Source organism: Camelus bactrianus, chromosome 17 (genome assembly GCF_048773025.1).
Source record: "Camelus bactrianus isolate YW-2024 breed Bactrian camel chromosome 17, ASM4877302v1, whole genome shotgun sequence".
NCBI classification, from domain to species: domain Eukaryota; kingdom Metazoa; phylum Chordata; class Mammalia; order Artiodactyla; family Camelidae; genus Camelus; species Camelus bactrianus.
In genome coordinates this window covers 36,691,036-36,716,548 of record NC_133555.1, presented here as the reverse complement: position 1 = coordinate 36,716,548, position 25,513 = coordinate 36,691,036, and the positions used below count along the sequence as shown (strand labels likewise).

General features: G+C 50.7%; 1 protein-coding gene across 5 annotated transcripts in view; it reads right to left on the bottom strand.

The window, feature by feature from the left end:
• SLC6A20 (solute carrier family 6 member 20) overlaps window positions 1–25,513 on the bottom strand; it is a 57,291-nt gene that overhangs the window by 5,866 nt on the left and 25,912 nt on the right. For 4 of the 5 annotated variants that reach the window (XR_012500040.1, XR_012500041.1, XM_074345050.1 and 1 more), the window contains 8 exons: window positions 17,177–17,317; window positions 15,367–15,458; window positions 11,167–11,394; window positions 7,926–8,036; window positions 6,824–7,065; window positions 5,795–5,957; window positions 2,832–3,036; window positions 883–1,042 (listed from right to left, as the gene is read on the bottom strand). Coding sequence is in view for 3 of the 5 variants with exons in the window: in XM_074345050.1 (XP_074201151.1) it covers window positions 883–1,042; window positions 2,832–3,036; window positions 5,795–5,957; window positions 6,824–7,065; window positions 7,926–8,036; window positions 11,167–11,394; window positions 15,367–15,458; window positions 17,177–17,317 (1,342 nt within the window). In the remaining 2 variants the exon portion in view is untranslated. The remainder of the gene's footprint in view (window positions 1–882; window positions 1,043–2,831; window positions 3,037–5,794; window positions 5,958–6,823; window positions 7,066–7,925; window positions 8,037–11,166; window positions 11,395–15,366; window positions 15,459–17,176; window positions 17,318–25,513) is intronic. The other variant, XM_074345051.1, reaches the window with a different exon arrangement.

The following is a 25,513-nucleotide window of genomic DNA, read 5'->3' as shown; positions in this document are numbered from 1 at the left end:
GTGCTCGTTATACTGGCATTTCCTAGGAGACCAATTAGTCCCAGTTTACAGGACTTCCCCGGGTTTAGCACTGAAAGTTCCTCATCCCGGGAAAGCTCTCAGTCTGGGAAAATGGGGACAGCTGGTCACTCTAACACTAGTGTCCTCACGATGTTAGTAGCTTGGCAGGGCAAAGGGCTTTCCTTGATCACAGAAGTTTTGGAAATGCTGCAAATTATAACGTCCTCTTTGAGATTCACAGTTGCCTTTAAGGCTCTGAGAAGACCTCCGGGAAAGAAATTTGGACTTTGTTTAACTTGTGAATTCTGGGCCCCCCGCCTTCCCCATCTGCTCAATCAGCCTAGGAGTGGAGCGCCTGGTGGCTCTGCCATGAAGTCAAGCTTGAATACTGCTTTAAATCAGTGGTTCTCAGCCCAGCTGCAGGTCCATCACTAGGGAGATTTAATTACTTCATTGCTGCCCTGTGCACCAGGACTGGGGACTCAGCTACCTGAATTTGGCAAATTTTCTAAGGCCTGAGTTATTAACTCTACTTTAATCAGTTGACTTGAAAAATACTAACGTTGGCCGTGATTAGTGTATCTAGTGCCTGGAGGCACGATTCCCTGCCCAGGGAAGGTGTTGGGGTCCAGCAGGGGCAAGAGGAAAAGGTCCTATACTAAAAAGAAAAAATACAGAAATAGAGAAGATATTAGCTGAAGGCAAACTGAGGGTGGAATTGAGGCCCAGAATTAGCTGAGATTTGGGGGCAGAGAAAAAAAACTTGGAAAAACTTAAGGGTAAAGAGAAAAGAGAAACACACACTGGGAACCAACTATTCTTGTGGGACGGGGCTTCGTGGGTGGGATTCCCTTGCAGCTGTCGGGGGCAGGGCCTCCTCACCTCCTCAGCCCATACAGGTAACACACGGCGACCGTCTCCACCAGGACGATGAGCAGCAGGGACAGCGTGGCCGCATAGTCGTTGAAGATGTCGAACCAGTAGTTGCCGGCCTCCGTGGTGAACACCATGCCGATGGCGCAGTTGATGAAGCACACCAGACCTGGGGCGCAAGACCACCTGCTCACCTGCCTGAGACCCCTGCCTGTTCATCCCATTTTCTACAGGGCCAAGCCAGGGACTCCGAGGAGGTTCTGGCCATTTGGGTCATCCTCATGGGTTGGAAGAGCTGCCGTGGACTGGCCTCTCTGCACATGTATGCCACGTGTGTGGGTTGTGGGGCATGGGGCAAAGGTGTCCTAAGGAGTGATGGCAGGAATCGCTGATGTTAATTCATAGAGAAGGCCACCAGGTGGCAGCAAACTCAAAGGAACTGAGGAAGTTGCAGGCGCTGCTGTCAGGAGGTTCTCACCCAGGCTGTGTCTGGTGATGTTATCTCAACAAGTCAGTCCCTGAGCTCATGGGAGGTGAATCAGAGGAGATTCGAGCTGCACGGTGCCCCTCTCAAGACCGCCTAAAGAGGACTCGCTCACGTCTGAGTACAAGAGGAAGTAGGGAGGGGAAGGGAAGAAATGTTCACCCAGCTCCCTCTGCGCCCTAGGCACTTGCCATTCATTGGATCCTTCAGCCTTTGAGGCAGGTTTCAGGAGCTCCCTTTTACAGACAGAAAGCCAATGCTCAGAGATGTCAGGTAGCTTTCCCAACATTCCACAGCACGTAAGAAGCAGAGTTGGGATTCAGACTCAGGCCCTTCTGCCTCCAGAACCTGGGTTCTTGTCCCAGTCTCCTTCGCTGCCTTCCTTGGACACCCCACCAAGTATTTAACTCTAACGCTCCCACCTGCCCTGCCCTTTCCACTGCCACACCCTCGACCACCAGCCCCCGAGCCCCACTGACATCCTGAGGGAGACACACAAGGAGAACAGGCTATATGCTGGCGGGGGGCTGGAGGCACACATAATGCTGGCTCCTGAGGCCAGGAGCAAGGAGGGTGCTAAGTGCTAGAGGGCTCTGCTGGGAGCTGGGTTGACTTGGGCGGGGAGAAGGGATGTCCTGGATGTGGTGGAATGGCGTCACTAAAGGCAGGGGTGTGGTCACAGTGTCCTCCAGACACTGGCGGGTTAGAGAGGAGCAGATGGGTGGAGCAGATGGGTGGTGGAGTGAAACAGGGAAAGGCAGGCTTGGAAAAACAGGTTCTTTCCCTAACAACACAAATGTCCACCAACAGCAGAATGGGTAGGTAAACTGTGGTGGGCGGTTTTACGATGGATTATTACACAGACAGAAGAGAGACTGAAGACTGCTACTTGCAACATGGGTGGATCTCACAGACACAGTCTGAGTGGAGACAGCAGACACAGAGAGGAACTGGGTGACTTCACTATATGAAAATTCAGAACAGAAAAAACAAACCTAAAATGGTAGCCCTTGGAACAGAGGTGACTCCTGGGGTGGGGGGGTACTGACTGGGGACGGAGTGAGAAGGAGCCCCCCGGGGAGCAGGAAATGCTCTGTACCTTGATCTAGGTGGTGGTTCATTGGGTTTGAGCTTAAGAAATGTACACAGTGTAACTGTTATACTTCAATTCACGCAAACAAAGACAGGAGTGGGTTCTCTGCTGGCCCAGAGAGCTTCGAGTGCCAGCTTGGGGAGTCTGGCCTCTGCCCAAGGTTGGGGTGGCCTCTCCACTTCCCTATGACGTGGAGAACCAGATGCCTGGGGGAATCACAGGTACCAGGCCCCAGATGGCCCGAAGGGACAAAGCCAGGGCAGAACCCCTGGGAGGTTTCCACCGCCCCCAGGGGCCACTTCAGTAACCACATGGCCCCTGAAGAAACTCCTCCCTCCACTCGCCTCCCCGACTCCACTGCCCTGCGGGCTGGTCCCTCACCTGAGATGGCCTCCTTGGGCAGGTAGCTGGAGATGGCCTTGCTGTCGGTCAGAGGGGTGAGGATGGCGGCTGTGTTCCCCAGCATGCTCCCAATGCCCAGCATCAGCAGCATGAAGAAGTAGAGCACAGACCACAGCTGGGACACCTCCATGTTTTTGATGGCCTCGGTGTAGACGATGAAAGCCAGCCCGGTGCCCTGGACAGCCTGCCCACGGGGAGAAGGCACCAGTTACACACCCAGGGGGCCTGGGGCTCCTGAAACACCCCTGCTGCTAAGTCACTCGGGGGCCCTCAGAATGGGCCCTGGGAAGACGCAGCCCCTCAGGTGGAGCTGGGCTGGACGGGCACGTGGGCTATCATGGAGCCCGTATTTGCAAAGTGGGAGGAGACAATCAGTCAGCGGGGAACACTGAGTTCTCCTCTCCTGCCCCAACTCTCACCAATTCTGAATCACATATAATAAAACCACATATGTACAAATTCGGCTTCCCGTATCAGGACCGACGGGGTTCTCTGAGGCCTAGTGGCTAAGAGCTGAGGGGAGATGGTGGAGCCAGAATGGTGGGGAGTGGGCCTGGCCACCGGGCCACCGTGGGGTCAGTGCTGCTAGTGGCCTGATTCATGCCATGGTAGCGCTGTTGTGGGGAGACTGAGCTGTGGACACAGAGCCTGGAACTCCTGCCTGAGGAGGTTGGTAGGGGTCATGGGTGGGGCGCGCCCCCTGGTGGCCAGCAGCAGCAGCAGCAGGAGAAACACTGGGAAAGCTTCCACTGCAGGTCTAAAGAGGTCACCTACAACACCAAGAGGACCGAGCAGTGGGAGTGCAAACAGAGTTTTACAAACCCATGAGAAGACAGGCCACTATGAGTGAAGAGTCAGCAGGAGTAAGAACTAAGATTCAGAACACCCTTCCCCTAGGATGGCAGGTGCTGGATTGTCAGATTCGAAATACAGGTCAGCTCAACGCCACACCAGTGAGGACAGCGGGATTCATCTGCCCTGGGTGCAGACCTAAGAGAGTGATCACTTATCCAGACTTTACAAACAGCAACAAAACCTACGAAAGGTGGCCTGTTTATTATTATTATCATGAGCTGGCAATTCTAAATAGTTTCAGTAATAAAACACTCCCCTGCCTGTGGTCACCACTGGAACAGCTACATAGGATGTGTTTAAAGAAACAAAAGGTAAAATTACAAAGATAAACATATAACAAGAAACTACTGGAATGAAAAGCAAATTTGAAAAAAAAGAGTGTCTAAAAAAATAATTGAACTAAAAGGTTCAATTGACAGTTAATATCACCTGCAGCTGAAGACAGAATTCATGAGCTGGGCAACACATCCCAGGAATGAGTCATAATGAAGCAAAAAAAAAGAAAAGGTAAGATGGGAAAAAAATAGACATGGAGGGCAGGATGAGAAGGTCAACAGAGGTCTAAGTGAAATTCAAAAGGAGAAAAAAGGAGAGGCAATGATTAAGAGATAAGAGGCTTGAATTTTCCAAAACTGATAAGATACATGGATCCAGGAAGCCCAAACTCACCCAAGACTAGATTGGATAAACAAAAACACTTCCATTCTCAGATTGCAGAGGCCAAAACAAAGGGCAGGTGATGAGGAAACCAGAGAGAAAGAACTTGGATAACTAAGTGCTTACAAAGAATGAAAGAATATTTCAAAGTAACAGTGAAAAAAACACAAGGCAGATAACTTCAGAGTGTGGAGAAAAAATATCTGTTAACCTGGAGTTTTCTACTTAGGGTAAAACTGTCTTTAATAAGTAAGGGCTAAACATAAATATTTACATACAGACAAAACCTGAGAAATTTCACCATCCAGAAAACTGCTGTAAAGGAATTTATTTTAAGGGAGAACCCTGCCCCCCCCCACCTCTCCCCTACTCCCAAGCAAAAAAGCTTTCTTTTGCAAAAAAACCCAACAATGGTAGAAATTGGGGGGGAAATTGATAGCAGTTACAATACCAACAAAACAGTAAGGTACCTAGACATCAAGGTGCAAATGTGCCAGAATATTCATGGAGAAAATCAGTTGAAGAATATAAAAGAAGACCCCAGTGACTGATGAGATAAAGCCTGTTCCTGAATCAAGTGATAATTCAAAAAATATTATTTCTCCTCAAATTACATTATAAAATCAATGCAATTGGAATAAACAATTATTAAAGGGATTTTTTCAATAGAACTTGTCAAATATGAAAAATAAAGGTCCCAGCATAGCAAATTCTGTAAAATATAAATAAGGGTAATTTTAATAGCAAGAAATTTTTTTTAAAAACCCGATGTCTATTAGTAAGGGAATGGATAAATAAATAGTGGTATATTTGGGTGATGAAATAAAAATGCAGCTTTTGAAATGAATGCGAGTCCACCTGTATCACTATAGTCCGATCTCAAAAATAAAATGTTGAATAAGAAAGATCTCTCCCATGACCACTTGTTTCCACTTAAAAACTGCCAACAAAAGCAGTAATATTACTCACGAATAAATATGGGTAAAAAAGATGTCAGAATGAGGGTTCTGGCATCTGGTGAGCAGGGAAAGCTCTGGGGCCATAGCAAAGGGGACTTTAACTTTGTCCCCAAATGTTCTTTTCTTCTATATACAAAAACCTGAGTACAAAATGACAAAATGTTTACAGTTGTTCACTCTGAGGGGTGGTTATATGGTTATTATGTTATTCTTCGTACTTTCCTCTGTTTTGAAAATTTAAAAAGAGAAAAGTTCAAGGAAGAAAGGACACAGGGGCCCCAAAGGAACTCGGCAGTGACTAGGATTCCTGCGCGGCACCCGGGAGAGTGGTGGGCAGGGCGCTCCCGTCCCCTAAGAGGCACAGCAGAGAGAATTCAGAGCTGTCCTTGATTTTCCTGGGACGTATCCCTCAGGGTGCAGCTCTCAAAGGCCCCTGGAGAGAAGCAAGCCGAGACTTCGCCAGCACCTTACCGTGTCGAGCTCCGATTCCAAGCTGCAGTTTTTAATTTGTGGGAACACCTCGTTGTATTTGCTCGGATAGGCAGATGCTAGGTAGCCCTTCACCTGTTCCAGGTTGCTGGCTGTCAAAAAGCCATCTTCAAGGTCGAAAGAGTTGGTCAGCAGCAGAATCACCCTGCAGAGCAGAGGGTCAGACTGACCTTCTCTGATTACAAAGGCCATTGTCGCCAAACTCTCTGTCTCTTCTTTCTGATTTAGGAGAGGTGGTTCCAACAAAGGGGATCTGTTGACTGGTGAGCTTTTAAAGGGTAGGGCAATTCTGAATGGCTTTGAGGAAGCCTCAGATAGGAATAGTGGTGACCAAAGGAACCAAACCCATGCAGCTGGGCGATTTTAACCTCTGGACCAGTGCTGTCCAGGAGAACTCCCTGTGATGATGGAAACGTGCTACATCAGTGCTGTCCCATACCGTGTCCACGACACATGTGGAAACCAGGCGCTCAAGCGAGGCTAGAGCAAGTGAGGAGCTGATGTGAATTAATTTACATTGAAACGGAAAGCAATTTAAATCAAAATTTGTATCAATTTAACTAACATTTTAACTAATTTTAAATCAACTTACATTTCAATTTGTAAGCAGCCCCTTGTGGCTAGTGACTACTACTCTGGACGGCGTACCTTCTGGATGATGTTTCTGCTATTTGGGGCAAGGGGCAGCAGGAAGTAGGTTCTGCAATCTCCAAGGCTCGGCTGGAGAGCTCTAGGGGAGCTGGGGCAGAAGAACCTAAGGTGTGTGTGTTGAATGCCCTATTGTGCGAACTGCTTTGAACACAGGCACTGCCCTCACCCCTGCCTCAGGCTCGGCAGCTGCAGGTGGTGTGGATTTGAACCCTGGATCCCGGACGGCAGGGCTGGCGCCCTCAGCCCCACAGCCCTGGCCTTCTGGCGCCTGCCTCTTCGCAGGGGCCCCTTCGGCCCAGAGCTCTGGAGGCTCACTGCCCCACTTGAGAGGCTGGGGCCCACCGGGTGGCCCGGACTTACTTGTTCAAACAGCTTTCGTAGTTGAAGGTGGCCTTGAAGCCATAGATGGAGAAGGTGACGACGCTGGCAAAGATGGAGGTGGAGCTGTTGAGGAGGGACACGATGATGGCGTGCTTCTGGCAGTCGTTGGAGGGCTCGTTGTAGCTGGCGAAGGCGATGAGGCTGCCGAAGCCCAGGCCGAGTGAGAAAAAGATCTGGGTGGCGGCGTTGATCCAGGCCTTGGGGTTGGCCAGCTGCTCCATCTGGAGAGCCGAAGGGACGGGCTGGCGAACTCTCAGACCAGCAAGGGCGGGAGGCCGAGAGGGAAGGGGCTGGTCCCCGGCACACAGCCGCTGGAGCCCAGCTCTCCTGGTCCCCACTGGTGCCCTGCCCGGCCCTCGGCATATAAAACACAGCCTCCTGCCATCCCTCCACTGCCCCCTCCCCACAGGGGGTGTGCAGTTGAAAAGTGCAGGGTAAGGTAACCAGAAGGTGTTGAGCCCCCGATCCGTGACCCAGGCACCGCGTGGGTCTGGGCCCCCAGAGACGGAGGTGCTGGGGCCTAGGTCTGGGCTGTACCCCAGCACTGATACTCGGGGGCATCTGGAATGTGATGGGGGCATTAATGTGGGGAAGGGGGCGCTGCCACAGTCATACTGTTTCCAGGGACCGGATTTGCTAAATGAAGAACGTGTCCTGCCCCAAAGGCAACAGTGGCCCCTCAACAAGCAACAGCCATGGGGTGAATGGGGAGGGACCACAGAGAGCCCCGTGGAGTGTGGATTAACCCCTGTAAGGAAAGGGGGGCATGGAGGAGCGAGCAGGAGGGTGAGATGACTGGACTGATGCTCCTGGTGAACAACTCAGTCCACAGGCTGGAGGGAGGGTTCCAGGTGAGACTGGGGACAGGAGGCCAGACGTGGGGCTGGGGTAGCAGTTGGCTGGGGGGCAGTAAGGACAAGGAGGGTGAATGGAAGATTTAATGCCCCAGAATTAACAGGGCGTGGGGACTGCCTGGTGGGCTCACACCCACATCCCTGTGTGCACTAGGGCTTCCACCCACCTTTCGTGCACCCCCTTCCACCCATCCTGGAAGGTGGCAGAATGAAGGGGGCGCCCCTACCTTGGGAGTGAACATGTACGCCAGCCCATTGGTGGCTCCGTGGAGCGTGAGGCCCCTGATCAGGTAGATGAGGAGCACGCAGTAGGGCAGCGACGCAGTGAAGTACACCACCTGTGGGCACCAGAGGGTGGAGTCAGCCTCCTGGAGACGTGGTGACCACAGGGCCCTTTGGCCCAGGACAGACCCGCTGTCCCCACACACCACCACCGCAGTCTTGGCTGTTCAGGCTCCTGACAGCTGGAAAGGTATCGAGATTGTTGGTCAGACGCAGGTTCTGAGTTTGGGAAACTGGGTGGTGGGATGCAGATGCCCATGTCTGTGACCACCTGGAAATCTCTTATTCAGTGGAGAAGAGGGAACAGGTACTGAGGCCACGGTCCCCCACCCTCCCTTCAACCTGACCTTATTCCAGAAAGGATTTGAGGGCCACCCACAAAAACGTATCGATCACATTAACGTTTTAAAACTGCCAGATAAAGAAATCTGTATAAAAAGAAAATGGAGGCAATCCAGTAAGATGAACCTAAAGAAAAAGGTGGCCTATGGAATATGTGTGTGAAGTGCTGCCAAGTTTCTAAGCCAGATTCATCTCTGAGCTTCCCAGTGGCCCAGGCAAAGCAGGGAGCACAGTCACTTACAAGAGTTATACTGTCTCTGAAAAGAAGAAAAAAACATCTAAGGGCTTGGAGGAAGGTCAGGTATCCCCAGGACTGGGGCCTGAGAGAAGCTGGCTCATGAGTGCTGGGAAGGACAAGAAGTGGTATTTGCTGTCCCTATAATAAATACAATAGAAACACAATGATTTTTATGAAAGGTTTCACTTCCACAGGCTTTCAAACTGCACATCAATGGAATTTTTTATCAACTAAATCCTTTCCTGCTGACATGCGTCCTGGGGTCAGGGATGTTTTATCTTTGGTTTTCATAGTGGCTTTGGAAGTAGCTCCTCATACTCTGAGTAATTTTAACATTTATAAAACCTTACAAAGGAGGCCTTCAAGTGCATGGATGCCCATCCAGGCCTAGAATTTTTTTTCTGTATATCAACTCTTATGTGTACCAGAGCCCCTTATGTAGAGCAAAGAAATATTATTTGCAAGTTTTCTTTTGTTTGTTTTGGTGAAAGCAGTTCCCTTAGTGTTTGGGAAACATAGCTGGTGACCTATGTCCAGCTTGAGCTGCGCTCGGCCCTCCATCCCCACTGAGGTGTGGTGCCACCTTCCCATGAGTTTCCAAGGCCACCAGCATGGTGCTCTGTGCCCTCTCACCCTGGGGATGGAGGGCAGACGTGGGGTGTGTCTTCTCTGAATGCTTCTAAGCTGAAGTCATTGTGACTTGAGGAGAGTAATAAATCCACCTGAGATTGCAAGAAAATGAGCCAGGTTTGAGATGGAAATGGATAAGAGGAAAGTGAGGGGCATCTGGCCAGTGAGCTGAAGGAAGTCAAGGGACAGCAGGGGAGGGGTGACCAGTGTCCATAGCCAGTGGACACTGAGAAGACACTTAGAACAAGTCCTTGGAAGCTCCCACCTTCCCCTTAGGTGAATGAGTTTCCTGGAAGGCCCTCTGGAATTGAGATCAGGCTGGCTCACTTCTGCCCTGTCAGGCAGGATTGCTGGACATGTGATCCGGCCTAAACTATTAGGAAAAGCTATTTATGACCAATCCGAAAGAAAAATCTTGGAGGGGAAAAAAGCAGATTCCAACAGAGGAGACCAGGATATGGTGTTCATTCTGCCTTTACCAAAATTAATCCCCATAAATAGAGCTGTTGGGGCACTTCTGCCATGGAGAGGGGTGTGGCTTAAGCAGAGCAAACAGACAATAAGAATAAATAAGTTCTCAAGGCATGACATGGCCTCATTTAACAAGGTTCTAAATGATCTGGAAAAGGGATGGCCTCATTAAATCTCCAAGCTTGCAGATGTTGCCCTCAGATCTTTTGGATCATGGTCATAATAACATGTCAAAGACAGACTGCAAAAACTTTTTTATAAACATAAAATGTCAGCCAAGCTTCAAAATGGGACAGAATGAGTTGCCGCAGGCTCTAAACTTTCCCAGGGAAGATTCGCTAGTCCCTCAGCTTGGCTGTGGGATGAGGTGCTGTTGGGGCTCAGATGCTGGCCATCGCGGGGTCTTGGAAACCAAAAGATGTCCTACTAGGCATGGTTCTGGGGTGTCACAGGGCACCTGAGGTACCATGGGCAGTTCTGGGCTTGAAGCCTCAAGACAAACATGATGGGGCTGGAGGAAGCAACTCAGGCGGTCAAGAGGGGTAGGACAGGTGGGCTCTTAGAACCTTCCGCAGGGAAAAGTTGGGATTGATTAAGTCATAAAAAGTGTGGGGAGAGCAAACGGGTTGGTCTCTTGGGCAAAGCTGGGTCTGCCCGCCTCTGCTCTCACTACTTGGTGCCCTTGGGTAGGTCACTTTACCTCTCTGAGCCTCAGGCCAGTGGGGCAATGAAATCTACTATGAAAGGTTGTTGCAAGATTGCAACAGTGTATACGTCCAACCCATGGTGGATGGTGGATCAGCTGTGAGGAGTGACAAGTATGAGCGGGGCACGCCGGGGACCAGGGGTGTCTGCGGCAGCTTGAGAAAGACGGCAGGTGACGGAGACACTCCAGGACAACTTTCTGCGTGGAGCAGGTTAAAGAAATGTTTAGCCCCATCAGGAGTATAAGCCTGGGGATGCACCAAGAAGAAAAGGTTTTAAATCAGGCCTGACAGCTCTGCAGGGTCATTGAAAGCAGTTAGACCAAGGGTTCTCAAATTCGGCCGCAAAACAGAATCACCTGGAGAGCTTTTAAAATCCCCGTGCTGAGGTTGCACCCCAGACTAATCACTTCGGAACCTTTGAGGGGGCACTGAGACATCAGAGTTTTAAAAGCTCTCCCGGTGGTACCAGTGTGCAGCTAAGTTTGAGAGCAAGGCTGTCTCAGGGATGTCGGCCATCATTAAAAGTTTTTAAAGAAGAGAAAACTGTCCAGTTCCTTGGTGCCGCTATGGCACTAAGGGTTTAGGGCTGGGACAGAAATGCTCATCTTTCTATATAGTGGGAAAGTCCTTTTTTCAAGATTTAAGGTTGCAACTTCAAGCACTGCTGGCCACCTCTATAGGTGCTAGCAGGTGATTTGTGCCAGCATCACTGTCCGTGCCCTCCTCCCCAGCGTGGCTTCTGCCCCTCGACTGCAGAGGGCAGCCGGGGCAGAGGCCCCCCGCGCGCTGCCGCCCCACCTTGCCAGTGGACTCGGTGCCCCGCAGGATGCACAGGTACACCAGGAGCCAGGCCAGGATGAGGCACAGCGCCGGCTCCCACTGCACCGCCCCGTTTTCCTGGATGGACGGCGAGATGTTGAGGGTTTTCCGGTACCAGAAGTACTGTGTCGAGGTCGCCTTCTCACATTCCTCATCATAGCCCGTGCGGTTGCCATTCACTGGGCAGACAGACCATGGCAGGGGATCCTTTGGGATCAAAACAAGCATTATCCACAAAGTTGAGGGCTGAGGCCACAGGTCAGGGTGGGGAAGAAGGGAGGTGGCCCTGGTGGGAGGTTCTTAGAAGAGAAGGACACTGGTCCCCAAAGGCCAGGAGGCTGAAGCACCTGAAGACAGAGAATCGAAGGATTTATTGTGGGCATAGGTGGGGCTTGGGCAGAGAAGAGAGGCTGGGAGGGGCTCCACATGCCTTGCAGTGTTTGTTGAAAACTACTGAACTCTACAGTGGGTCTGAGAGACTGAATCACAGGGACCATTGATGACAAATGAACTCTGATCCACAATCTCTGCAGCAGGCAGCCCAGAAACTCAAAACACAGCACCTACAGCAATCAGCCCAGAGTGGTCAGAACTTGATCACTGACTGCGGCTTTCCTAACTGTGTTCCCTCCAACTTAGAACCAAAGGGAAAGAGCCAAATATGCTCCCCTAATCAATCACACGCGTAGTCCACCTATGGTTTCCATGCCAACAACCTCCAGTCAGGGCACACCCACAGCCTTCCATCTGCCCACCAACACGATTTCCCACTCCTCTGACTGCCTTGGAGTCTTTGCCAAATGCAAATTATGGCACTGACTCCCTTGTTATAGCAGCTCAGAATAAACAGCCTCTGCTGGTTCTCATTTGGGTGGTTTTTGTTTATTTCCACAAGCCCCTAGCAACTCCTCACATGGATAAGACTTCGGTCCTGCCCTCACTGACTGGTGCTGGAGACAGGCATTTCCTAGGACAGGCACTGGGTTTGGAAGTTAGAGGGGGTTGTGGTTCAGCCCCTCTGCAGCCATCTTCTGCATCTAGGACAGAGATAACTGATGACTTCCTTTGAGCCTGAGTCAAGCTACACCTGAAGCAGTTCCACTCCTGGACTTTGTGGATGGAGTCAGTAAGAGCCTCTTCTGCTTCCGCTAGTTTGAAAAGAGTTCTCCATCACTTAGGAACAAAAGAGCCTAAATGTGTACAGTGAACATGACCCAGGGCCAAGCACTAAAGAGAAGTACCCAGCTGGGTAGGGGAGAGTGGATTAAATTCTGGCTTGGAGGGAGATGGGGGTTAGGGAACCCACCTCTGCTCTGCCAAGAACAGCTCCACGTTAATCAGTTTCCCAGCTCAGACTTCATTAGACAAAAACCCTCCACTGACAGAATCAAGTCCAACCCCACAGGGTTCAATCCCTGTATTTCACAGGAAACAGCATTGAGCCCCAGTGGCGTTCCCTGGATGGGCCAGGGCCACACTGCCAGTGAGCAGCTGGAGCCCAGGTTTGTCACCTGGAAAGTACCTGGAACCTGTGCTGGTGGGACCCCTGGCAGCAATCAAGGGACCCTCACCCACTGGAATGGAGAGCCAGATTCAAGCTTTGGCCCCAAATGTTTCCAGAGGTGACCACCAGCAGTTCCTCCCTTTAAGAGGTGGCATCCACTGACCCGCCTCGTGAACCTGGGCTGGCCTGTGTCTTGCTTTGACCAACAGAACGCAGTGAAGTGAAACTGTGTGACTTCCTGGCCTCAGCATGAGGCCTTGAAGCTGTCATTTTTGCCTTCTTGGACACCAGTTGGCATGTAAAGACATCTGGGCTAGACCGCTGAGGAGGGCTCCTGGGGAGGACGCCCAGGCGGAGGGAACTGAGGTGCCTGCAGACTACCAGCACTGAGCCCCAGTCCTTGGGAGGCTCCCTGTGGACCTAAAGCCCAGAAGACAGCCCCCGGGCCATCTGCCCGGCTTCTGCAGGACTGACTGGGTCCATTCACTGGACAGTTGCTGTTGCCTGCCCAGCCCAGCCTGGTTCCCAGCCTGTACGTGACTCAGTCAGCTGCGACAGAGGCTTTAAAAATACAATGCCCAGGCTTTTACTGTGCTCCTCCCTGCCACCCCCTGCCAGTGACTCAGGTTTCACTGGCCTGGGCTGGGGACTGGGCACTGGAGTTTTAAAAGCTCCTTTGGCTGATTCTAGCACAAAGCCAGCATGGAGAAGTTTTAAAGTACAAAGGACTTGTTCAGTTGACCAATTCCCAGAACCTAGCATCTCCAGCTCTGAATCAGTGGGTCAGGCTGGGATCCCGGCACCTGCATTTCTAACAGCTGGTGCTCCTGCAGGGAAAGGCTGGACACGAGGCTGGAAAGCCCGGCCTGGAGGAGGGATGGACAAGAGCAAAGACCCTGAGGCCAGGCTGCCTGCATCGAATCTCCCAGCTACTTAACTCCCCTCTGCCTCCGGTACTCAGTGTATCAGCATCATGGGGTATGGTGATGATCACATGAGCAAATACTTCTGAAGTGCTTGCGACTCTACCTGGCCCAGAGAGGGTGTGAGTGAATGTTGCTGCAGGAACTACCGTTATTATGTGACCTTGGAGGATGCTCCAAGGCAGAGACAGATCTGTGAAGGACGGACCATCCTTCAACTGGAAGGATGACCACTCACAGTCAAGTGATTTTCAGGAATCACTAACCTTCACACTTCGGAGGGTTAGAAAAAGATAACCCCTTTCTTGAGACATTCTATTTTCACCTTTGGAAGACGGTAAAATTAACCTGATTTGTTAGAGCAAGACACATTGCTTCCACTTTTGGAAAATTGTCTTAATAAGTATACAGATCTATAATGCCTGCAACCCCTTAGCTGGAATGGTGTTGTGCAATGCACAACTTGCCCAACCATACATGACAGCCCTGCACAGAGGAGGGGAAATGGTCCCCAGGCTGGAGAGTAGAGGAGTGCCCTGCTTCTCTGAGGAAGGTGGGGGAGAGAGAGGGTTGTGGCTAGTCTTCATGGTGCTCTAGGCTGAGCCAGGGAGAGGATGAGGGGCTGCAGCTAAGCTCAGGGCAGAGAGTTCTTCCTGTCAGGGATGTGCGCAAGGCATTTTCCAATGAGGTGACCTGGGTGGGGCGGATTGGGAATCCAGAATTGGGTGTGGAGGTAGCACCTTCTAAGAGTAGATGCCAACTCCTGATTATTGAGGTCATTCACCCCAGCATTCCTCGGGGCCCCATGTGCCCCAGAGACTGGCCTCACAAACTGGGGCCAGTTCACAGTCCATGCCGGCCCCACCTAGCTTTTGGACCTTGGAGACAGGGTCTGAGCCGTGAAGGCCTGGCTCAGTGGCCAAGGGTGAGGCATCCGTCCAGCGAGCTCCTCTCTCCTCCCACTGGGGAAGAGGCTGAGATGGAGGAGGCTGCTGGGAGGTGAGTGGGGGCAGTGGCAGTGGGGTCCCCAAGAGTGAAAGCCGGGCACCGAGGAAAAGAGTGAACACGGGCAGTGGAGGGGAAATCCCCATTTCAGATACGAAGACCACCTGTTGGTGCAGAATCAGGATTCTCTCTTCTCTACGATTTCCAGCCCCTTCCTCATTTTCTACAGTGAGCATCAGCGATGGTTATAGTCAGAAATGCATTTTTTAAATGTTTATCTTTGGGAAGAGCTGCTATTGTGTTACAGGGGGTGACAACGGTCCTTCTAGGAGAATTTTGCAGAGAAAAGGAGGGGCTCGGCCTGGAGGCAGAAACTTGGAAGAACAAGAAACAGACAATGATGATATGGGGAGGAGGAGGGGAAGAAGGGCGAGGAGCAGGAGGAGGAGGAGCAGGAACAGGAGGAACAGGAGAAGGACGAAGGCCGGTACTGTCATGCTCCGTGGGTGGAGCCCCTCCCCAGCAGTTCTCTTCACAGGTTTCCCCCAGGACCCACTATGTGGTGATTCTTAATATTTCAGGGGTCACATCCTTCAGAGAGAACCCGATGAAAGCCGTGGGCCTGCTCTCCAGAAGTGTGCACACACACAACAGCAGGGGTCCTGGGGTGCCCGGCCTCCCCCCAGCCCTTTGTACCACGCCCCGGCTCTAAGGCTGCCACCCCCACCCTCCACCCCTGGGCAGGTGGGTGGCCTGGGGTCCTCCCCTTCTCCTGCTGCGGCCCCTGCGCTGCCCAGGCTTGCTCACCTGGAAGGAGTGGAAGAGGTACCAGAAGGCCCAGGCGTTGATGACGTTGTAGTACATGGAGAGGAAGAAGGACACCACCACGCTGGCCACGCCTGAAGGGACAGGACGCAGAGGGCGCTGAGGGCCGCCCCTCCCCCCGACACGGACCGGGCAGTGGTGGCTCTGCCGTGTCCACCCTGTGGTGGCAAAACCTCCTTTGGCAGGTTGGTGACCTGGCACCTGCGAGCACTTTCTAAGGCTTAGTCTCTCCCCCACCTCTCTCCCCGTCTTCTGGGACGTGAGGCTGGTGACGTTCTTTTGAGATCTAAGTGCCAGGTGCTGGGCAATGTACTTTATATGCTTCAGGTCCTCACAATGCTGTTGTGAAACGGGTACTGTTATGCCCACTTCACAGAGGAGGAGACTGAGGCACAACGCTTGCCCAAGACCACACAGCTATGAAGTGGCAGAACTAGGATTCGAACCATATGAGAAGCACTTTGTCACTGATGCCAGACATCATAATTGCTCCTTCCTTGGCTTGCCTGAAGCTGGGTCACTTGTGCCAAACCCTGCCCAGTGGTGTCAGGGAGCAGGCTGTGAGGGGGTGTGTCAGGAGTGGAGGGGATGGGGGCTGCCCCGACCTGGTCAGGCCTGCAGGGAACCAGTGAGGGGTTGGGGGCACCCGAAGCAGAGAGAGGGTTGGTAACCAGAGATGTTTAGAGCTGGCCCTCAGCAGCCCTGAGAGCCACTGTGCACATCTCTGCTCAACCCCACACCCTGGGGCACCGCCTTAGAAGTTGACATTGGTGGCAGTAGTTACACCATTGGTATCCATAAATGCTACAACCAGGCCTTCCTCCACCCCCACCCACCTGGACAGCCAGCTGTTAAACATTCACCAGAATTCCTGATTGGCATAAACATCTGGTATCTTTCCTATTGCACCACAAATGCTGCGTCAGAGAAGCCCTCTGTGATTGATGACTCAAGCCGATTGTAAAACCACACACCTCCATGTTAAAAATTAACAGCCATTCAAAATGAGGCAGCTGGATCTGGAGATGATTTGTGAGGCCACCGGACGCATTTCTTCTGTATCTAAGTCATGTGCAGGTTTACATCCTCCTTGCTCCTGAGATATCCCTCAGCTTTCCCGCCTGCCTTTCTGCTGGAGGGTTGAGAGGGACGAGCAGAATGGACCATGGCCATTGCTGGTCAAAGTTCCTCCTGCTCACAGAGGAGCCCTGGCACGTGAGAGCTGTGCAGAGCAGGTGAACCATCTCCCCGGTGCCCAGGACACTGGCTCCAAGTAACTCAGCGGAGGCAGGATGGAAAGCTGTGCCCCTCTGGCCATCCACTGAGCCTTGGCTTCTGTGCACTGGAGATATGGATGGTGCCCCACAACCTCTCTGGTGTGATGAAGATTAAATGAGCTCACACACAAATACACGTAAAGTTAGTAGTAATTAGCAGGGGAGTTTCCAGAATGGTTGCTGGCCAGGACAGAGTTACAGCTGCTTTCCTGGTCAGTTATTTCCCTTTAACAGATGAGCAAACTGAGGCCCAGAGAAGAGAAGCAATGTGGCATCAGTTCCCTGGGGTATGCATCCTCCTTCTCTTACTGTCCCATGGGTAAGAGATCCAGCCCACATTCTACAGCATCTCCCTCCTGGGCCATCCGCCCACCCCATTCCAGGGTTCTCTCCTGGGCTTCATGCTTGCCCCTTGCTCCAGCAGCTTTACCAGTGGACTCTCCCCTCACCTCCTCCTGCCCAGGATAGAGTCTGAGGGTCCACAGGTGGGAGAGGACTGGAAAGGACCCACTTACCAACGCCACTGAGGTAGGGGCTGATTGTCCTCCAGGCGCCGATGCTGCCCTGCCGCATGCGCTGCCCCACTGCCAGTTCCAGGTACAGGAGCGGCATGCCCTCCACGATGAGCATGACGATGTAGGGCACCAGGAAACTACCTGCAGGTGTCCAGCCAAAACCAGGTCATCAGCGCTGGGCTTTGTAACCCACCCAACGGCTCAGCCAATGTCCTTCCATTCATCCTCCCTTTCTTCCCTCAGTCTTTCCACTTGTCCATTCATCCTTCTGCCTTTCCATCCATCCACCTATCTTCCATTCATCCATCCATCCATCCATCCAACCATCCTCCATCCGGTCTTCTTTTATCTTTCCTTCAGAATCCATCTGCCTATCTTTCTACTCATCCTCCATTCTTCCAACATCCACTCTTTTGTCTTCCATCCATCCATCCAACCATCCTTCTATCTTTCTACTCATCCATCTATCCATGGATGACATGTGGCCAGATCAGTTGTTAAAATCTTTAAATACTTCCATTCTGGGTGGTAGACTGCTGCTGTCCCAAGCCCCATGAGTGCCTTCCTCAATGCCTCAGCTGCCCCAGCCCCTCGGCCAGAAACCCCCATTCCATCTTCTGTTGCAGCAACTAATGGTTGATCAGAGCCTGGACCACTGCATGGTTAAATGTTCTGAACATCATTCCTGAATCTGTCCATCCAGCCGTCCACCTCCACACACTTCCTTTGGGCTTTTCGCACAGCCCTGATGGTGCCCACAGGAGGTGTTACGTTAAACAACCGTTTCACTAAACCTTCCTCTGAGCTGGGCCCTAAACTGGGTGTGGGGTGGATGGGAGGTTAGCAGCCCTGCTCCTAGCCCACGAGGGATCACGTGGGCAGAGGAGTTTCACCTTCCTTTACAGAGCACCTTCGTTGTGTTTATCCATTTTATACAGTGGCCTTCAGCCTAAAATTTCATTTTAATAAAGGTACTATACCAATACAAATTTTAAACCCACTGGTTTCCAAGGAGCCACCTGCAGACAAATGCCCCCATGATAGTGGGGAGCCAGAGGGTATGATTGGAGCCATGAAAGGCACCCCCCCCACCACCGCCAGACACATGGACAAAGGATGGCAGCCTGTTGGGAGGTCCCCCACACCGGCTGTCCCCGCCGGCAGCTGAGCCACTGCTTCTCCGGTTGGTCTCGGCCCCCTCCTCCGCAGCCCCTCGGCCATTCCTCCCTCAGTTCCTGGCTCCTTGGCAGTGGACCTGAAAAAAGTTCACTAGGAGAAGAGGGCAAGACTTCTGATTAAAATAAAACCCTGACCCTACAGATGCAGGGATTAAAGGCTGCTTACAGGAGGAACTGGCTCTGAAAGTATTAGGGTAAACAACACAATACATATGCTCATAGAAACATCTGGTATTTACAAAAATGCCTCCGTTGTATGTACGTGCGGCCTTACAGCCCACTTTTCTCCCTCAACAGGATCGCACCATCACTCTCTGGGCTACCCCAAGCACCTCCACCTGACTCCGTAAGTAGCTGCAGGACATTCCACTGGGAAGATGAGCCCAGAAGCAGAAAGGCCAAGCAGAGCCTCCCGTCCTCCCACCCCAGGCTCCCTCCCCACGGAGAGAAAGGCAGCGGCTGTGTGCTCGGGAACGTGAGCCCCACACCGCCAGGTCTCCATCCGCTCTGCTCACACCGGGGCTACAACAAATCCTGCCCTCTCATTTCTGGGCTCTTGTGTTGAAGACGCTGCCGGGCCCTTCCTTGCTCCCTTCCTGCCCAGGAGAAACGTGTTTCAGCCTCTTACCCCAGGTCCTCTCAACAGCAAGGAGTCCAAGAGGCCATCAGGGGCTCTCACCCACCACATACCTATCAAGATAGGTAGCGTTGGGACAACCTGCTTGGAGCAACATTCAAACCCTCACTGGTTATAAGAAAAGCTTATTTTCACCCAAGGTGTTAAACAGTAACCACAGGAGGCCGGAATGGTCCACGGAAGGCTTTCCTCTTTCCCAGGGCCTGATGGTCCGCTGCCCACGGGCAGGTCGGAAATCCAAGGCCAGGCGCCCAGATGGGAATGAGGGCTCTTCAGCCCTGCCCTCCAGTGATTCTTTCACCCCTCCCACTGCGCAACCAGCCAGCCAGACACACTCTCCCAGTGGATCTGCTCCACTTTCACTGCCTCGACAAATGATGCCAGAACAAGCGAATATCTATATGCAGGAAAAAATGAACTTCAATCCATACCTCACATTTTATACCTTCCCCCTAAAAAAACCTCAAAATGGATCACAGACCTATTACAACTCAAAACTATAAAACTTCTAGAAGAAAACACAAGAGAAAATCTTCCTGATCTTAAGTTAGGCAAAGATTTCTTAGCTGAAACATCAGAAACATTATCTGTGAAAGAAAATGTTGATATATCTTCATAAAATATTAGACTTCACTTTAAAACTGTGCTCCATAAACAACATTGTCAGGAGAGTAAAAAGACAAGCTACTGGGTGAAAATATTTTCAAAACATGTATGTGGCAAAGCCTTTGTATCTAGAATATATATAGAACTCTCAAAACTCAATAATGAGAAAACAAGGAACTCATTTTTAAAATGTACAAAAAAATGTGAACAGACATTTCACCAAAGAAAATATGTGAATGGCAAACTAGCACACGAAGATGTTCAGTATTGGTGCTCAGCACGAAAAGGCACATTCAAACCACAATAAGATGATGCTACACACTTATTAGAACAGCTAAAACAGGAAATGCTGGCAATTCCATGTGCTGCCGAGGATGTGGAGGGACTCTGCTAGGGGAAGTGTACAATGGTGCAGCCACTCTGTAATGCAGTTTGGCAGTTTCTGATGAAGTTAAGCAGACGTTCACTGTATGACCCAGCAATCCCATGCCTAGGTATTTACTCTAGAGAAATAAAAACTAATGTTCACACCAAGACCTACACACGAATGTTTACAGTGTCCGCATTCATGGTTGTCTTAAATTGGAAACAGCCTAACTGACCTTCAGTGAGTGAATGGAGAAATAAACTCTGCTACATCCATACAACAGAATATTACTCAGCTAATAAAAAGGAACAAACTACTGATTCATGCAACAACATGGGAGAATCTCAAAAGCATTATGCTCAGTGAAAGATGCTGGATTCAAAAGGCTACATACTGTGTAATTCCATTTATATGACATCCCAGAAAAGACAACACTATTGGGACAAAAGACAGACCTACAATTGCTGGGGGCTGGGGGGGGGGGGCTGACTACAATGGATATGATTTTGGTAGTGATAACACAACTTCATGTATTTGTCACAATTCATAGAACTGTACACCAAAACAAGTGAGTTATTCTGCATGCAAACATATCACAATAACAGAAAATTGTTTAGTGACCAGTTTGAGAACAAGACTACTGACCAACCCTCTTCTGACTGAACTGCTCCTCATGCTCCTCTTACGTCACACTCTGCCCCTGGATCTGTATGGGAGACCCTGGCATCAGGGAGAGGCAGACAGAGGCCTGAAAAACGGCGTGTTTGCACCCTCGATGTTGTTGCATCTCGGTGGGGCACAGTGCTGGAGACTAAACATGGCCACACACTCTGCAGCCGCTCCCGGGAAGAGGTGAAGTCTGTTTCCACCCGTGGATCTGGGCTGACCCTGGGGCTTGCTTTGTCCAGTAGGAAGTGGGGAAGAGGGTGCCATGGTGGTTCCAGAGCCCAGGCCTCAAGGTAGCTTACAGCTTCACCTTCATCATCTTGGAGTGCAGCCCTGAGACCACCATGTATGGAAGCTGGTCCAAGCTACCTGGGATAAAGGGCCACGTGGAGGAGGGTCCCAGCCAACTCAGCATCAGCTGCCAACATGTGAGTACCTTCCAGCCCAGCCGACCCACCAGCCAATGGAGCTGCTTGAGCCAGGCCAAACGAAACCGGCAGAGAAACACCCAGCCCCTCACAGAAGTGGGAGAAATAAGTTAATTGTTTCAGCCACAACTTCCTTTTTCCTTTTTACCTCTTAATACTTCAATATGTATTTCCTAAAAACAAAGACATTCTCTTCCATAATCTCAGTGCATAGAGCAAAATCAGGAAGTCAACACTGACACAGATCTATTATTTTATCTGCAGACCTTACTGGCATTTTACCAATTACTCCACTAATGGCCTTTCCCTGGTCTCAAATCCGGCTCACGATCGCATACGGCCTGTGCCATGTCTGTTGGCCTCCTTTAATCTGGGACAGCACCACACTCTGTCTTTGTCTCTCATGACCTTGACATGCTGGAGACGCCAGTCGGTTACTCTGTGGAATGTCCCTCATTTGGGGTTTCGGCAGGAACACTAAAGGAGCCGGGTCTTTGTCCAGAGGCATGTGATGTTGATTTGCCCCATGCTGGGCAACGTTAACTTTGCTCACTAGGTTTGGAGGGGTCTACCTGGTTTCTCTTACTGTTTTCCCCTTTGCAATTACTAAGAGTCTTGTAGGGAGATGTTTCCGGACTAGGTAACTATCCTATTTCTCATCAGACCTTCACCCACTAGTTTTAGCATCTGCCTGAAACAATTATTATTGTGTTGGTTGCCAAATGGTGATTTTTCTAATCCTATCATTCCTTCTAAGTCCTGACATTTTAGAGTGGTCTGTCATGCAGAAACACACAATGGAGGCACCTCTCCAGCTCTGTGTAGATGGCCCGGTCTAACCCCAACCTAACCCTCATTTTCACCTCCTCCAGAAGTGGAGAGGAGGCTGGACCATCAGTGACAAGGGCTCCTCACAGATGGACGGACGCTGCAGACATCAGCCACTTGGCCAGGCCCCCTCCAATGTGTAGATGAAGCCATGGCTGAGTGTCACACCAGAACCACATGAGGAAGTGCCCTGAGCCGTGGCAAGTGTGACTCAGGGTCCTGGGAGAAGGTGCGGACCTCAGCAGCAGCCTGCCTGTCCTGCCTTTATCAGATCAGAGACGATGCTGGATAGTCTGCTGAGAGAGCCCTGGATGGTCTGTGGAGAGAGCGCTGGATGGTCTGTGGAGAGAGCGCTGGATTAGACCCAGATGTGGTCGCAGCTACTCCTCCAGAAGTCATCTTTTCTTCTCTGAACTTGATTCCCATCTCTAAGAGGGGTGGGGGGTGGAGACGAGACTGACTTGAGGAGTGTTGTGAGGAGTTAACTGAATACCTGCAGAAAATGCCTGGCGCATGCTAGGGGCCCGATAGCTTGGTTGTTACCAGGATTGAACCTAGAAACCTCAGGATGAGCAGCAGATATGGCCTCTCCCAGGATGCCCTGGCCACATTTTCTGATGGCTGGGACCCGGCATCTTGAGTTGACTTTGCAAATTGAATGTGTTTGGTACTTTACAACCTCTGAAACTCAAGTTCCTGTTCTATCCAGGAGTGCTGTGAAAACACCATGAGCCAGAGAATGAGCACGCGTGCACACGTGCACACACACACGCACAAGCAAGCAGCGGTGGTGCTGTCCACCGTCCTTCCGTGGACTGAGCTGGTGCGGCTCAGCCCCGGCTGTGTGCTGTCCTGAGGGGCTGTGGCTCTAGGGCCGGGCCAAGGCTGGCTCATACTGGCTCACACGAACCTCACACCTCTTCCAGCCCCACATTCCTGGACATGACATTGGTGACCTGAAATCAGCCATAGTGGGAATGTTTACATCCTGGTCATCAGCAAATGCTGTAAATTGGGTCCTGCTCCTCCTTCCAAAAGCCAGCTTTTCTACATTAATGGCACCCCACTCCCTGGCTCCCAGGTGCTGGTGGCCTGGTTGGTGGGGGGCAGGGATTCCTCTAAAGTGTGGTCCATGGACCAGCAGCATCCATCGGCATCATTTAGGAGCCTGTCAGAAATGCAGAATCCTGCCCTCCCATGCAGGTCTGCAAATCAGAATCTCTAGGGATGGGGCCAGCAGTCTGTAGTTTATCAAGAGACTTAGGTGGGCAAAATCTGAGACTAATGATCTAATGATCTAAGCACCAGGGAGGAGCAGAAAGGGCTTTGAGGGGAAGTGTCATTGTCCCACTGTCTGGTCAGGTGTCCTCTGATTTCCCCTCTTTCTAGTTCAAATATCATACAGAGAAAACAGGTGAAAAAAAAATCCACATTTCCGTGAGCCACATAACTATTCTCATCCCTCCACGTTTCTTCCACAATTTGAGCCTGTTTATAACAAGGTCAACCGCTGGTGAACTCACTTCCCGCACGTTAGTATCCAGCACGTTTGCATCCCAATTTCATCCTGAACAACCATGGCCCTAGACTTTGACATAGTCGCCAAGACCTGCTGACTTTCTCAAGCAGAGCTTTTGTGCAGTTCCTTCAGCTGCCTTTCCTTTGTTCTAGCGCTGACGTGCTGTAAGAGGTGGTTGGCACCTGGAATGTAATCTTCAGAATTAACATTCCTCCGGCCGGCCCGGCCCGCAGAGCAGGAAAGAAACCAGCCTCCCTGGTCATGGGCAGAACCTCATGGAAAGCAGCGTGGACCCCTAATCCTTTTTATTCTGGTAAGTATTTTGGCACAGCTTGGCTCTACAGTTGATAAACAAGCTCTTTGTTGGCTGGCAGGGGATGGGGGTGCTGGAAGTCACGGCTCTGTGTAGAGGGAAGTTAGATACCCTTCTGGGGCTTTTCACCATGTGTTTGGTTACCGTCAGGCACGGGTGTGTAAACATAAAGCACTTATTGTAGCCATTGGGCAGCGAGAGCCTTGCGAAAACCACCAGCATCCCCAGCTCGTGAACTCTGTGGCTTTTCATAATAGACCTGGCTCCTTCATCCAACAAATATTCACTGGGTGCCTCCTCTGACCCCACCACTTCACAGAGATGGGGCTGATGGGGGACAAACTCTAGAACAAGGTGCAGTCCTTCTGACCAGGTGCTGAGAGTGCTCCAGGCTGACAGCGCATCCCAGATGGCGGAATAGCTTGTGCAAAGTGTGGAGGCAAAGAGTGGGCGTTCACTGATGGAGAGTTGTTCAGAATAGTTCTGAGGGCTGGAGGATGAGTGGCAGGAAATGAGGTGGAAATAGGGGCAGGTGTTAGGTGGTCAAGTCCTTACTGAGCGAGGATAAGCTGCCAGGTCTTGGTTCTGTGGACACTTAGGACTGAGAGGGCACCACCCATTCATCCTACATCTGTCCATCCTGGACACATCCATCCATCCATCCACTCACCAATCTGTCCCCTCCCCAGTGTCTATCTGCTAGTCAACCATCATCTATCCATCCATCAGCCTAAGTATACTCTGTACCAGGCACAGGATGTCTTCTTTCCTTTCCTGGGTTCTGAAGGTCTTGCAGTTTCCCTGGCAACTCTGTAGATACAGCTGACCCCTGAATAAAACTGGGTTTGAACTGCATGGGTCCACTTATGAGTGGATTTTTTTCAGTAGTACATACCACGTTACTACGATTCCTGGTTGGCTGAATCCATGGATGCAGAACTGCGGATATGGAGGAACGGAAGATACAGAGGGCCAACCACAGGGATTTTCGACTGTGTGGAGGATCAGCTATACTCTGTTTCAGAACTACTCCACCCTACCTGTGTCCATCTGCAGACTATTCGGGTGATGGTGTTGTTAGAAACAAGGAATTAAATAGTCATGTGACAGCAAGTTTCACTAGGCCTGATGTCCAGGAAATGTGTAGTCAGGATAAAGGTACCATGAGTAGGTATGCTGAACATAAAATGATGTGGAAATCTCATGTTGACAAATCTTTCAAAAGTCATTTATGAAGCTGTCAGAGCACACAGGAACACAGGCACTTAACATAATTAAGAGGTATATACGTGTTTCAAATTTCAAAAAAGGAGTCAGAGGATTAAGAATGCACTTTTTAAAAAACTGTACACTAACCTTTTGTCTTTTTTTTGAGCTGGAGGGGTGAGGGTCAGGAAGCAGCGTTTTAGGTCTTGGCCTTCTTAGCCTTCTTAAATGGATTAAATTTGGTAAATACTTTGCTCTAACATCGTTCATTGTCCTTTATGGTGAAAAAACCACTTATGCTGATTATAGAAGACATCATACACACACGCACACACACAGTATAAGGTAAGCAAAAATCACCCAGAGTTAACTACTGTTGCATTCCCCCTTGGTTTTTTTTTTTTTTTTTTTTTCATTCTCTTTTCTCTGTGTAGTTTAAAACACAGTTGACCATCCATTTTATAGCGCTTTGAATCTGACTTCCCTCCCTCCACTTAATATACGATATGAAAAAATACTCATGTACATTTTCTACAAACACTAACTTAATGGCTTCAAAGAGCACCGCTGGTGTATGTTCCATAATTTA